Source organism: Pangasianodon hypophthalmus, chromosome 4 (assembly GCF_027358585.1).
Source record: "Pangasianodon hypophthalmus isolate fPanHyp1 chromosome 4, fPanHyp1.pri, whole genome shotgun sequence".
Classification (NCBI taxonomy): domain Eukaryota; kingdom Metazoa; phylum Chordata; class Actinopteri; order Siluriformes; family Pangasiidae; genus Pangasianodon; species Pangasianodon hypophthalmus.
Genome location: NC_069713.1, coordinates 22,241,165 through 22,256,756, shown reverse-complemented (window position 1 = coordinate 22,256,756; position 15,592 = coordinate 22,241,165). Strand labels below are relative to the sequence as shown.

General features: G+C 36.2%; 1 protein-coding gene across 1 annotated transcript in view; it reads left to right on the top strand.

The window, feature by feature from the left end:
• Positions 1-15,592, top strand: part of smchd1 (structural maintenance of chromosomes flexible hinge domain containing 1) — a 43,081-nt gene that overhangs the window by 12,035 nt on the left and 15,454 nt on the right. The window contains exons 16-37 of the mRNA XM_026936632.3: positions 1,514-1,620; positions 3,190-3,272; positions 3,958-4,059; positions 4,197-4,271; positions 5,944-6,069; positions 6,313-6,457; positions 6,654-6,753; positions 6,944-7,016; positions 7,406-7,542; positions 8,474-8,608; positions 9,100-9,333; positions 9,430-9,575; positions 9,734-9,819; positions 11,276-11,394; positions 11,905-12,066; positions 12,677-12,805; positions 13,500-13,579; positions 13,699-13,859; positions 13,967-14,082; positions 14,171-14,232; positions 14,496-14,583; positions 15,069-15,200. Of these exons, the coding sequence (XP_026792433.2) occupies positions 1,514-1,620; positions 3,190-3,272; positions 3,958-4,059; positions 4,197-4,271; positions 5,944-6,069; positions 6,313-6,457; positions 6,654-6,753; positions 6,944-7,016; positions 7,406-7,542; positions 8,474-8,608; positions 9,100-9,333; positions 9,430-9,575; positions 9,734-9,819; positions 11,276-11,394; positions 11,905-12,066; positions 12,677-12,805; positions 13,500-13,579; positions 13,699-13,859; positions 13,967-14,082; positions 14,171-14,232; positions 14,496-14,583; positions 15,069-15,200 (2,598 nt within the window). The remainder of the gene's footprint in view (positions 1-1,513; positions 1,621-3,189; positions 3,273-3,957; positions 4,060-4,196; positions 4,272-5,943; positions 6,070-6,312; positions 6,458-6,653; positions 6,754-6,943; positions 7,017-7,405; positions 7,543-8,473; positions 8,609-9,099; positions 9,334-9,429; positions 9,576-9,733; positions 9,820-11,275; positions 11,395-11,904; positions 12,067-12,676; positions 12,806-13,499; positions 13,580-13,698; positions 13,860-13,966; positions 14,083-14,170; positions 14,233-14,495; positions 14,584-15,068; positions 15,201-15,592) is intronic.

The following is a 15,592-nucleotide window of genomic DNA, read 5'->3' as shown; positions in this document are numbered from 1 at the left end:
CAGTTCAAAATGTTTTCTCTATCAGTGAAAAAAATTGCTGTTGATTTGATTTACTTTTGTCTATTGGTTGAATTTTTGCAGCTTGAAATGTGTTGCTTGACTACATTAAAGCACGTTATTGGAAGTAGTGGAATGGGGAGCAGGACACTTTATGCATTCAGTAAATGTGAGCTAGTGTGAGGAAAATAGTCAGCAGCTATTTTGTTTAACATATCTGTTTAGTAGTTCAGTCCATGTACTGTTTTATGGGCAAAATTAATGGATCTATCGGACTGCCCTTTTTGTTTTTAATGTCTCATTAAAGTATCTGTCTATCTATCCACAGTGAATATAAAAAGTCTACACACCCCTGTTAAATTTTTTTGTGATGTAAAAAATGAAACCAATGAACTTCAAGTGAAAAAAAAAAAAAGATACATTTAGGGGGAAAAAGAAAAAACTTTCAATAACCTGATTGCATAAGTGTGTACACCCCTTAACTAATACTCTGTTAAAGCATTTTTTGCTTGTAATTCAGCACTTACTATTTTTGGATAAGAGTCTACCAGTGTAGCACATCTTGATTTGGCACTTTCATTCTACTCTTCCTTTCGATAGGATTTAAATCTGTGCTCTGACTGGGTCATTCCTAAATGATGTTTTTCTCTAAAGTCATTTCTCTGTTGACTTGGGTTTGTGCTTCGTGTCATGCTGGAAGCTGTGTAACAGAGGCCTGCAGGTTTTGTGGCAAAATAGATTGGTATTTGGAGCTCACCATGATTCCCTCTAGCTTGACTAGAGCCTCGGTAGCAGCTGAAGAGAAGCAGCCCTGTAGCATGATGCTGCCACCATCATGCTTTATTTTGGGGATGATGTTCTTTGGGTAATAAGTTCTCTCGTTTTTGCACCAAACATATCTTTTAGAATTATGCCCAAAATGTTCTACCTTGGTTTCCTCAGACCATAACACATTTTGCCTCATCATTTGGGTGATGAAAGCTTATGAAAGCTTGGGTGTTTTTATTTTTGTGAGAAAGGGCTTCTGTCTAGCTACCCTACCCCATAGCCCAGACATGAAGAATACGAGAGTTTTTTTGTGACATGCAGGGAGTGACGAGTACTTGCCAGATATTCCTGCAGCCCCTTTAATGTTGCCATAGGTCTCTGAACAGCCTCTCTGATAAAAAGGACAAAAGATGAAAACTTGTCTTTTTTCCTTTGGGCTTTTGTACCCCTCTCCTGATCGATACCTTTCAACAATGAGATCCCGTACATGCTTTCTAAGCCGTTTGTGGATAGTAGCTTCAGCTGTTCGGGTGAAATGAAGAATCAAGAAAATCCTACAGAAACAGCTGATCTTTATTAATCAGAATCACTTCATTAATGACAAAGTATATTTTTTCTCAAAATGTATTAATAAATAAAATACTTTTTTAATGGGACAAAATATACTTGGGCAGTGTCAATATACCTGAGTGCTGCACGGAAAGTATCACCTGGCAATATGTGCATAACAATGAACATGTGTCTGCAGGAACCTAAGGAGGTGTACAATGAGGTCAGGATCATCCCCATTACTAAGATTGACAGACAGGCTACAGCTGCTGACATCAAGGAAAGCATTGAGAATGAACTGGACAAGTAATGAACTATAATTTTGTCTCTACTCACTTAATTGTTTCCTCTCTTTACATTTTATCTTTTAGATATTGGTGAAATTCATGCTTGTTTATTATTACTGGGAGTGTGTAATTAGCATGCAATAGCATTTGTTGATATAATGTCACAGATAGTGTCAGGATTTACAAAATGTGGGAAAGGTAGCTTTATTAGGAACTTTATTAGGAATACCGGCACATTCATGCAGTTATCTAATCAGCCATTCATGTGGCAGCAGCACAATACAAAAAATCCTGCAGATATAGGTCAAGAGCTTCAGGTAATATTCACATCAAACATCAGAATGAAGAAAAAAATCTGATCTCTGTGACTTTGAGTGTGGCATGGATGTTGGTACCAGAAGATGTTTGTAAACTGCTGATCTCCTGGGATTTGGACACACAACAGTCTCTAGAGAGTTTACACAGAATGGTGCGAAAAACAAAAAACATTGACTGAGCAACAGTTCTGTGGGTGGAAACACACATTGTTGATAAGAGAAGTCAGAGGAAAATGGAAAGATTGGTTCAAGCTGCCAGGTAGCAAATAGTAACTCAAATAAGCACTCTCTATAACCATGATGAGCAGAAAAGCATCTCAGCATTCGCAAAACATCCGACCTTGAGCTGGATGGGCTACAACAGCAGAAGACCACACTGGGTTCTACTCCTGTCAGCCAAGAACAGAAATCTGAAGCTATCATGGGTACAGGCGAAATAATCGAAACTGAACAGTTGAAGATTAGAAAAAAAAATCGCCTGATCTTTTTCCAGTCTTCAACTGTCTAGTTTTAGTGAGTCTGTGCCCATGATAGCCTCAGATTCCTGTTCTTGGCTGGCAGGAGTGAAACCTGATGTGGTCTTCTGTTGTTGTAGCCCATCCACTTCAAGGTTTGATGTGTTGTGCATTCTGAGATGCTTTTCTGCTCACCATGGTTATAAAGAGTGCTTAATTGAATTACTGTAGACTTCCTGTCAGCTCAGACCAGTCTCTCTCATCAACAAGGCATTTCAGCCTGCAGACCCTCTGCTCACAGGATGTTTTTGTTTTTCACACCATTCTGTGTAAACTCTACAGACTGTTGTGTGTAACATTCCCAGGATATCAACAGTTTCTGAAATACTCAAACCAGCCCATCTGGTACCAACAACCATGCCACAGTCACAGAGATCACATTCGATGTGAACATTAACTGAAGCTCTTGACCTGTATCTGCATGATTTTATGCATTGTGCTGCTGCCACATGATTTGGCTGATTGGATAACTGCATAAATGAACAGATGTACAGGTGTTCCTGTTAAATGGTGAGTGTATATTCACTATATATCAGTGCATACTTTAATTATTTAATCTGCAGTGTTCTACAGTGAAAGGTGAGGAGAAAAGTTTTGCAATCATTTTTAAATATACATTACCCAATGTGGCGATGATTTGCAATACATAAATACTGCAGTAAAAGCATAGATTTGTTAAACTGTTTTACTAAAATCTTGTTTGTAGTCTTGGAAATCACAACTGGTAATTATGCCAATCGTTTGTCTTTGTCATAGACTTCCTAATAAGCTGAGAGTCGCATGGCCAGAGGGAAACCCATGGCCTGACAAAGCTATTCAACCAGCTGGGACTCCCATGGGTACACACATGCACACACCTACAAATATAAAATTCCACATTTAAAAGATATTTACATTCACATGCAGACCAGTATTCTCATATACACTATATGGCCAAAACTTCATCACACACCCATAAGGGGGCCTTCCTCAAACTGTTGCCACAGAGTCGGAAGCACACAGTTGTATAGAATGTCTTTGTACGCTGTAGCATTACAGTTTCCCTTCACTGGAACTAAGTGGCCCAAACCTGTTTCAACATGACAAATCAAGGTCCATGAACTCATGGTTTGCCAAGGTTGGTGTGGAAGAACTTGAGTGGCCTGCAAAGAGCCCTGATCTCAACCCCACTGAGCACCTTTGGGATGAACTGGAATGCAGACTACGCCCCAGGCCTCCTCACCCAGCATCAGTGCCCGAACTCACTAATGTGTTGTGGCTGAATGAGCAAATCCACACAGCCACATTCCAAAATCTATTGGAGAGTCTTCCCAGAAGATTGGAGGTTATTATAACAGCAAAGAGGGACTAAATCTGGACTGGGGTGTTCAAAAAGCACACATGGGTGTGATGGCCAAGTGTCCACAAACTTTTGGTCATATAGTGTACTTTGTAGTTATCATCCTTAGCTGTTAGAAAACTGAATGGGGAAAATTAATTTTGTGTGGTTATGTTTTGTAACATGTTCCACTTCTCCATCTTCAGGTCCAATCCAAGTTGAGATTTTGAATAAAAAAGGGGAGACAATGTCACGGTTGCCTGTTAATTCCAAGAAATTGCAGATTGAACTCAAGGTGGTCTGGCACTGTGAGTACATGTTTTATTGTTATTATTATTATTATTATTATTATTATGTTAATTGAGAACATATTCTACCTTTCAGTAATGTCTCTGTTGGTATGTTTTATTCTGGTCTATTCTTTTATTCTGTTATTTACTCACAGCTCCTAACGGGGATATCAAAACCAACTGTCACACTGGCGTGAACGCTAAGTGGCATTACTGGTTCAGAAAAATGGGTAAAGACCTGTACCTGATGTAACACACATTCCCACCTGATGTAACATGTTGAATGTTTGTTTAATCTAGGGTTGCTCTATCTTCTGCTTGGTTTTAATGAAAACCTGACACCACACCAGCCTTTTCTGGATGGTTTATTTAGCTAATTTGTAAAGATTTCCATTGTGTGTGGTTTTTTTTTTTTTTCTATGCTTATTGTCATAGAATTTTTAGAATTTTACACCTTTTAAACAAACGTAAAGCATTGTTTGCAACATCTTGAATGTTGCTTCCTTTATTTTAAACACGAATATTTGTTCTCAAATAAACCCAAAATTCTAAAATGCATAAAGACATGAAGTGAGACATACAGTCCCCTCTGAAAGTATTGGAATGGCTATACATTGAGGACATTTGGGTTTGGGATCAAAAGATGAATATGAATGATAGATCAGAATTTCAACTTTCATTTCCTGATATTTACATCTAGATGTGTTAGACAACATGGCATCTTTTATTTGAACCCATCCATTTTTTTAAGTAATCAAAAATACTGGAACATGTGACTGACAGGTGTTTCTTGTTGCCCAGCTGTGCTCTGTTAGATTGATTGTTTAAATTAATACCTCTGAATGTCTACTCTTGGTCTGAGCCCTGGGTTTTGCCTGTGAAGACTGCATTTGTTGTTAAAAAGGATAAACCAACATGAAGACCAAAGAGCTGTCCATGGGAGAAAAGCAAAGAAAAAACAAAAGAACAACAGTGAGTGACATCAGCAGCAACCTCCACAAGGCAGGGGCGAAGGTATCACAATCCACTATTCAAAGAAGACTTTGAAAGCTGAAATATAGAGGCTGTACCACAAGATGCAAACCACTCATCAGGCCAGATTGAAATTCACAAAGAAATACAGAGATGAGCCTTCTGGAAGTTCTGGAACCAAGATTAACCTCTACCAAAGTGATGTAAAGGCCAGTGTATGGAGAAAGAAAGGATCTGCTCATGATCCAAAACATACGAGCTCATCAGTCAAGCACGCTGGAGATAGTGCCATGGCTTGGGCTTGCATGGCTGCTTCTGGAATGGGCTCACTAATCTTTATTGATGAGATTAATCAGTGGGTCACCAGCTTGGTGCAGTTATTGCAAGCATGGGATATGTAACAAAAATATTTATTGTTATTTACAGTGTGGGTAATAAGTTTACATACGCCTTGTAGAATCTGCTGCAAAATGTTAACAATAAAAAAAAAATAATAAAAAATAAGAGGGATCATAAAAATTGCATTTTTTTTTTGATGTTTACATATAGTCCACAAGACACAATAATAACTGAATTTACACACATGACCCAGTTCAAAAGTTTACATATGCTTGATTCTTAATAATGTGTGTTGTTACCTTGATGATCAATGACTGTTTTTATGTTTTGTGATAGTTGTTCATGAGTCCCTTGTTTGCCCTTGTTTGGCGACACACTACATTAATCTTTTGCTCTCAAACCCAAATGTCTTCAGTGTATAGCAAAGACAAAAGAATTGGCCTTTCCAAAAGTTCCTGTATTTTCGTAAGGGACGTTATGTGATGCTTTCTGTCATTTCGAGGTCTTCTGTACTTCTCAATACATTCTCAGCTTTTATAATTGTCTTCAGAAATATCTTGCTGGATGTAATTTGTGTTTTTGTGTATTTAGAAAATTTTAATAAGCTGGGGACATACACACTTCATCTGCAAACAATACTGAGTGATGGTGATTCCCCAACGAACGAGTGGGCTGGAAGACGACTGCCTCATTATACACTCAACTTCAGTATTAAAGGTATCTCGCGTAATTATTTTGAGAATTTCTGTGTATATTAATTGTTTTATGTGCTTGACTACTTTTTAGTTATTAAATAATTATTAAGTAATTTATTAAAACCAGAGCATCACACATGTAAATTTTGAGGAGCCACCTAACACTAGAGGACTAAGGCCAAATATCAATTTTTTCATACTTTTTTTCCCCATCTCTGTGTGCTCGTGTGTGTCCATGTGTATTCTCTTCTTCCTACTCTGTCAGAAAGCAGTGCAGCAGCTTTTGTGGTGGGTGTTGTTCCTTCTCCTGTTCAAGTGGGGGTACCCTTTGCGTTGCCCCTGCAATTTGCAGATGCATTTAATCATCCAACTCAGCCACCTTCTGGCATCAAACCCCAGCTAGAGTGCAGGTAGGGTGCAGAAAATATACAAACAAATGTATAATTTTATTGAAAATATATTTTTGTTTATCCCAGGGACTAACCATTTGCAACTGACTGATTCATTTTGCGGTTAAAAGTGCAGAATTCATATGTTACATTGATGAGTTGATGATCTGTTTTCTAAACCATTCTCCTCTTTTGCACTCATAAACACACACATTAGTTCATTGAAACTGAGCTATGAACAGACAACTTCAAGTGGAACTACTTTCACCATACAAGACCTGAGAGCCATGGGTAAAGTAACCAACCATCAGGACAAGGTCAGTATGTGTTTACCTATTTGACTTATTAGAAATACTTATTAGACATTGTTTGTATTGCTATGGCTTTACTACTCTAAACCTAAAGTATCATAAGCATACACGTTTATTGTTAGGTACTGTGAAACTGTGTCATTTAAATGGTGGTGTTGGGTTTTGTGTTGATATTTAACCCACATGCTGTTGACAGATACACACTGTAAAGGTAACGATCCCAAACCTCAACCCAGACTCCCAGTCTTTCCAGATTAGTGTTCGTCCAGGTAAGTGTACACACACAGTGACATACTAAATAAAATAGTGTATGCTAAATAATTTGGGACCACTTCTTGACTGCACATTATTTTGCAGTAATTTTCTAAAATGACACTTACTTTGGAAGAAGAAAAGCAGTATTGCTGATAGTGCCTGATTTTTTTTTTTAATAGTAATTTGTACTTACAGACCAAATGGAAATGTTATATCTGTATTTTAAATATCACATGCTCTACCATTTACATTTTAAAAGCATCAAACATTCACCCATACAGTTTTAAGCTATGATTAAGATGCTACTTTGTTTATCTTTTAAATTAAAATAAAAGTGCAAGTATCTTCCTTTCTTGAAAAGTTATTAAAATCTTGTGACAGTCTTTTCTTTTGTGTTCACAAGGCCCTCCACATCAGCTGGTGGTGAAGCCTAAAGATGAAGTTTGCATAGAGAATGGCACACCAGCAGGATTCAGAGTAGAAGTTCAGGATGAGTTCCATAATATCACAACGCATTCCAAACTTATTGTCCGCTGCCAGGTAACATTTCCACTAAGCATACCCACTCCCCAAATAGTTAGTTTCGATTCTAAAATATGTTTGACTTGTAATAACATAAATATACATGCCTGTAACTACATCACAGTAATTAAATTCTGTATTATGCCAGGCTTAGGACTAATAAAACTGTTACACTTTTTTTGTCCACTTTTTTTCTGTCTGTTTTTTTTTTTTTTTTGGTTTGTTTTTTTTTTTTTGCTTAAAAACCAAAGCCTACTTTTTCCAGACTTTATTGCCTAGCAGAAGAATTGTTTATAGTGAATATTATTACTAATTAAATTATTTATTGAACATTGGATTTTATCATATCTTTGAACATTGATCAAATCACTCTAAGGCACACCCTCTTGTGGCAGAATGCTTTATTAACTTGCTTATACTAGGGATGGACTTTTCAGGTCATTTTCATCATTTTGTTGTCGAGTACGTGATCATATATACAAGTTACCAGTTAATTAGAATTTAAAATATACAAGCGTGCGTGACGCCTGCATGAAATTATTTATCCAGAAATTTTTTAACAGAAACATGGCATTTTCATTTGCAGGATCAGTGGGAAAAGCCAGAAACTAAAGTAACCAACCAAGCAATTGTTATTTATGTAGTACAGTGATTAAAAAGCGCACTTTCCTGTGATAGACAGAGACTTTTAGTAGTAGCATTATGCTGTGTGTTTGTAGCACATAAACCAAAGAAGGTAAATATTATCTATACCTTCAGCAAAGATTAGCTTTTATTTATTAGCTTATAAATAAAATATTACCTTATTATATTTTATTCTTTTGTTAACTTATTAATTTATGCACAGTAATGTTTTTATGTCTCTGATGTGTAGCTACAGTCTATGTAAAATCCTTAAATCCTAAATTTTGGAGATTTGTATTTTGTGTGTGTGTGTGTGTGTGTGTAGTTATTCGGAGCCTCTGATTTGCCAGCTGACACTGTTGACTGCAGTAATACTGGTTCTGGTTTGCTGCTAGCAAAACCAATACAACTGAAGAACGTCACAACAGAGCGTATCCTCACTGCAAAATTTGGCATTCCTGTAAGACATTTTTTTTTTTAACAACTGTACATAGCCATTGCAGTCTTCAGTGATTTTAAAAGTCATATTTGCATTGTTTGCATTGTGGTTTTTATATTGTGTATGATGCAGATCTAAATAAGTGAGATAGATAAGCTCATAATAGGGAAACTTGCCAGGGTGAAATTTGACACTTATACTGATTAAGTTATTATACCCTAGCCCCACATTTGCCCAATATATGCTGTTTTGAATTGGTGTGACTGTACCAGTGCCCCAACTTGAAATGGTGAATTTTGATACCCTTATTTTCCTTATCAAAAAATATGAGGAAATTTGTTGAATAACTTGTTTTCAAACTGTTTTCCACCTATATAAGCAAATAATATGTGCTCTAGAAAATTCTGTAGGTTATGAAATGGCAGCTTGTGGTTGTCTATATATTTGGTTAGTTCTGAAGTTACTGAAATCTCTGCAGATATCCCTTCATTTATCTGTGTATATGTGCATAGAATCAGAAGGCTGTGGCTTGTGTGGAGAGAACAGTTCGTATCTTGCCAAGCACCCGCGTCTTCCGTATAGAGATCTACAGACAAGAGGATGATTCGGATGATGTCATGGTGCTTCAGAATAAGGAGCGTATTAACTGGACGGCAGGTGACACACTCGGGAGTCTGCGCTTTAGACTTTATGATGAGGGGGGCAGGCAGGTGGCTTTAACACAGAGACTTGCCCATAACATAAAGGTAGATGTTTGTGTGTTTCTTCACTTTTCTGTCCACGTATGTAAAAGAGCTGTAAAAGTGATAAAACGAGTTAACGGATACGCATGTGTGTTTTAGGTGAACTGGGCTGCAGATATTAAAGCTGCAGAATTGGCAAAGGGAAGACTACCATGTGTGTGTGTCCCCACAAAAGCACATGGAGAACAATTTTATCAGGTGTCATTTCAGGATCAGCACACGGTTGACACATCCTTTACTATAGTGTAAGACTAATAACATCCACATGCAAACTGAAATCAAATCATTTTTTCCCGTAGCTTCAAGCTCCTTTTTATGTTTATGTTTATGTTCTACACAATTCATACAGATGCAGGTTATTTCTGAAAGCAAATTTTGTGTGTATGTGTTTTGTGTTTTATAGCCCACGACCGGATGAGCCTGACCGCTTGAGGGTCACTCTCAGTGAGACAACTGTCAGGATGGGAGAAACTCTGTCTGGAAATATTTGTAAGATCTCTCCTAACTAGTCACCCAAATAAATATTTATAAGTATTTATACACTAATTATAATACAAAAATGTCATAATTGTTGAGTATACTGGTGCTCATTGTTTAGCCTTGGATATTATTTTTCTTTTTAAGCATTTTTAGTATTAAATGGATCACTTATTTAACTTCTTATCACTTATATAATGTGTGACAAATAAAACCTTCATGTGGTGAAATTTTGATTTTTTTCTATTATATGATGATCTAAAAACGAGAGATCTCTCTTTAAAATGGCCTAACGGTGGTTGTGGTTGAAATTTGTGGTGCCCCCAGAGGTGAAAATATCTTTATAGCAGCCTTTATTCATAGTATACAGGCTATTCAAAAGTCTGGCCAGGTAAAAAGCCATTATATGTTTAATAGTAATATATAAATAAAAAACAAATAGTACTTATTGATATTAGAAATCATTATATCTACGTTATAAACTACAGTAAGAATCCTCAATAACTCTGTCTCTATATTATCTTAGAATATGTAGTTGGAATAATCTTAACCTGCTTTTAAAAAATCCTGAGTGGGTAGCAAGCCAAAGGAGCATCTACCTTAGAGATATAGAGTTTATTAGAGATGTTAATGTATCTTATAGAGTGTTTTTGGCGGTTTACTAGAATTCAGGACTGCAACATCTGACAGGTTTTCCCAGACTGCCAAACACAAATACTTGCAAATCTCAGGAGTATAATAGGCTCATTTTATCCAGTGATCCCTAGCTGTTCTATTTTCGGGGTGTCAAACATATGACCTGTGGGCCAGGACCAGGAAAGTTTCTAATCCAGCCCCTAAGTAAATTTAGTGTCCAGTGTTCTAAATTAAAATTGTCTTGTGTACCATAATTGAAGTGAAAGTTTTGGGGGGGGGAAGAGTAGTCTCTGTTATTCCACTAGGGGGCAAAATAGAGTAATAAAAGCAGGGTTGTTGGCAAAATGTGTTTACAAAATATTGACCAAATTCTTCATTAGTAAATTAAAAAGAAAAGGTGCCGTGACCATTTCTCTCCAAGATTCAGCTGTTTTAATATATGTTCAGTCTGGTTGTGCAGTGTACCGTTCAGATCACTGCAGATAAATGAACACATTTAAGAGGTTGTTATTGTGTTATTGGTCTATGAAACAGATTTTTTTTCTTTTGGTCCTGCCCACATGTCATTGGTCTGAGTATAATGTGGCCTGAGTTTGACACCCCTGTTCTATTTGGTCTTATGTTATTTGGGATAATGGTTTAAATAATTAATGGATTTTGCTTTCCAAAGCCATATTAAAACTAACAATTGTTACATGCTTGTATTATAATTAAACTTTATAATCAAAATAATCATTAGTAAAAACGATGTTTCACCATAGGCAGAATTCACCTCCCTGTCCCAAAGTAATCAGCTTTAGTTATTTAACTTTAGTTTTCTCTTCTTTTGTAGATGTTGAGGTGATTGATCAGTATGGCAATAAGACAGATGCTCTAAGTGCTGAGAGCATGAAGGCAGTCAGTGTGTCTGCAGATAACCTTGATGAATCAGCCCTGAATTTCGACTGGCAGGTAGACAGACATAAACAATGCAATATCCATTCTTCAGGAATCTTATTGCTGCCACAATAAAAAAAAATGTTGTTAGAATAAAAGAGTTGAGAATCTGTTTAATATATGCAATACTGAGGATTTTTATAAACTTATTTAACTCTAGCAGTAACTTGTGTCCAGCAGAAAGAATTTGATCAGTTCTGTTGAGGATCTGTGATTCCTAATGAAAACTAAAAATCTGGTAATGGCTAACTGCACATAATACCTTGTAAAAATATATCTGACTATATGTTGCTTTCTTGTAATAACCAGATTGTTTTTTTTTTTTTAAACAATTACAACAAAAAAACATTATAGTTTTTAAGGCATTATTTTTTGTAATAAGACCATAATGTTGAAGGAGAAAAATTAAGCCTGGCAGCAGTATGCTTTTTTTACTTTTGGACTCATCCAGGAACTCCTAGATCACTGTGTATGTTAAGCTTATTTTACATTTGTCTGTGGGTGTCTGCATGTGTCTGTGTGTAGACCAGTACAGGGACAATGGTGGTGACTGGCGTCCGCTTTGTCGAAGGCTTACCTGGTCCAAGGGAGTTGTGTTTTAAGTACCAGAATTTTGAGGAGTTTGTCAGAGTAAAAGTCACTGCTGGACCACCGGCAAAAATCACTCTGCTGGACGCTCCAGAACTGGTAAATAGCACATACATATGCTCTCAAAGAAATGTCAGTAAAGCTATAAAATATCTTGCCTTCCTCCCGCACTTTCTCATTCAATTTATCTTGAAGCACATACAGACAGTGTAAAAAAAAAAAATAATAAAAAAGTCCTTGACTTTTGATGACTTTAATGACTGTTAATTGATGCTAAGGATGAACCTACTGAAGTTTAGCAAAAAGTATTTTTTAGAAAATGATCCTGTTGGAACATATTATGGTGAACTTCTCCACACTGTTTGTAATTGCCTGTACTTGTGTGTGATAGATTTTATTCTATGAGTCCAGTTTGTGAAGATTCTCAGGCTGCGAACATTGCAATGTAAACGATTAGTGGTCAGATTGTAGTGTGATGAGATATGAACTAGCTGTTTTGGAGAGTAAAATGCTAACAAGCTGTCACCATGAGTAATTCACTTCACTTCAGGTTTTTTTTAATTCAGATTTTCAGTTGTTGTAAATCTCATTAAAAGTTTGTGTTAAAATATTAATGATTTCACAGTCATAATTACAGTAAAATTAAGCACAGTGTAAATTACACTTTTGCACTTACATTAATTTTCTGTGTGTGTTTGTCTGACTTTAGCCCTTACATGTTGTAAATGGACAAGGATTGAACACTCCATTCGTGCTACAGTTATGTGATGAGTGGGGAAATCCTGTTCCAGATCAGCGTGTTGTCATAGCAATGAAAACTCTGTCACCACAGCTTAAGGTATCTTCTAAATATTGATGCATTGAAATAAATGTTCTTGGTGAAAAGCTTTTTTTTTTTCTTCTGGCTGAAAACTGGATAGTAGTTCTAGCAGCAAGGTTTATATTACTGTCCTCATTCTAATGTTATCATTTCTAGAATAATAACAACTTCAATAAGCATGTAAGTTTTCTGCCACGGGAAAGTCTTCAGATCAGAGGGCTTTATGCTTTGTGTTTTCTCAGTACCATAAACTGCATTTTTTTTTTGGCGTATTAATTTCAAGAGATGAAACACAACATTAAACATAACTATAAATAAATAAAACGTGTGACATCATTCTGTAATTTTAAATCATTGTAATTTCTGCCAAATTGCTGTGGTATAAGAGGAATATAATACTTTAGTGCTGCTATAAGAAAATAATCAACGACGAGATGATGTGATGGAGTCTGTTATAACCCAAAATTGATTATTTTCCTATAACAGCATGCTCTGTCATGTTTTATTCCTTACTTATAGTTGACATGACTTAGAATTGTATATTTTGAATAATTCTGGTATTTAATTCAAAAGATCAAAACAGAGCTTTTTTTTTTTTAAATAAAATTGTTCAGCATTTTTATTCTTTTAACCAAAATGGTCATTTTTGGCTAATCAAACTTCAGTATATCCTACAACTAAGTATCTGTTGGTGTGTGTTTGGGTGCTATAGATTAAATCATCGGTGATGTCCCAGCCTGTGAATACAGAAGGAAAGGCCAGCTTTATACTGGAGACCATAACAGCGACAATGTGAGCAGAAACCAGCATCATTTATAGCTGTTTCCTTTACTTTCACAAAGCAATTATGACCATCCTACCTAATTAACCACTATACTTATACACACTTTTTTTTAATTCTCTATCTGCAGAGGAGAGCATGAGCTGGAGTTCCGAGGATCCTTTAGTAGAAGCAATACTATTTCTGGCCCAGTTGTGAAGCTGTGTGTGATGCCTGATCCCAACAACCCTGTTAGGCTTAGTGTAGAATACGACAGTGAAGCCATCTTAAGAGCAGGAGATACATTCCCTGGTGTGTATTCTCTGCAGATGATATTGATATTGTGAAGATATTGTTGTGTTAAGTATTTAAAATGCACATTCTAAGTTGAACTAACTGTTGGCTTTCTGCATGTGCAGTGTTCAAAGTAACTGTACTCTCTGAAGAGGGTGGACCTGTGAAGAATGTGAGTCCATCCAGTCTGTCCATGCTGCTGTGGCAAGGCGTGGCTTCAGGATCCCGCCCTCCACCTGAGGTGAGTTACACAAACAAAGACTTATGAACTGCATTGCTACTGTAGTCGCAAATAATGATTTACATCTGAAGTGCATTGATGATTTCAGGCAATGGCACTTAAATGTAGTAAACCCAAGGACAAGGAAAATGATGACCACTTTTACTTCAGGTAACAAGTTCCACTATTAAAGAAACCAATATTCCAGATTTAGTACGAAGTGTATTAGTGCAGCCTACAAGACACTAGATAGTCTTTTTTTTTTCTAGTTTTAAAAAGCATCCCACAATGCTTTTATTTATTTATTATGAGATATCACCAACTAATTTTGTTATTTTTAAGAACGGATGGCCTTATTTTTGATGTTTCGACTTGGATTTTGTTTGGTTTGTTCTTTGTAAATGAAAATTATTTTATTATCCATTCTCTCACAGAGATAAAGAGATTCCTGTCAGAGTGGGAAAGTACATGGTGCAGTTTTTTTTTGCTGTAGAAAAAAGCAAGTCCCTCTGGAGCAGTCAGGTGAGCCACTGTCATATTGTACATGCATAATCATTATTGGATACCCGCTCTCCCCAGGATAATATCCAAAATGCACATGGCACGTGGTCATATTTACCGTACATACAAATTATATACATTCATAGCCCTAATTGTTGTTTTTGTAAGTCATTGTAGCTTTTAGGATCCAATCATTTAAAATTAGACAGATTATCTTGCATTAAAATTGTAAGTGTGTATGAGTGTGTCCAGTAAGTGTGTTTTTGTCTCAACATGAAGTTGTGTGTATATATATATATATATGTATATATATATATATATATATATATATATATATATATATATATATATATATATATATTTATATTTATTGCTGTTCTTTGACCTAATTTGTGTTGTGTGTATATTGTGTGCATTTCTTGTGTTTATTGTCTTATATCAGTACATTTTGTGACACACATGGCACTGCAAGAGTAATGGATGGAATTTTTTCTCTGCCATATCAGATTGCTCTGAACATTGTTGCGAATAAACCAGTGAAACTCGTCCCAGACACTCCCAATTCAACTCCTGTGGTCTCCAACAGCAGCACTCTAGCCGATCGAACTCTTCTTGAAATGCTATCCTTGAAGATTATGGTGAGTTGCTTGAGATTAATTAATAAAAGGTTTTAACACCTCCAGTACACCTCCCTTAAAAATCAAAATTAAAATCATTCTGACCTGAAAGTGTCAATTTTTAAATACATATCATTGTGATTAATTAATTAGTGTCTCTATGCCTAATTCTCTTACTTGCTTCATTGTTTTCCACATTATTATGAGCAGTTCGGGTCCGATAGAGAAACTGGGTACTTTCAAGAACTGGCCCCAGTGTTTCTGTTGTTTGTTCCACATTGCAGATCACTGCCTCTGTTACGTGTGTGCCACTAATGATGCACAAATCTCAACCAGAAGTAAAGTTATAGAATTTTATAGTCTTTTTGCCCCCAAAGGAAGGGAGACATTTGCATTTAATATTCAATTCTGAA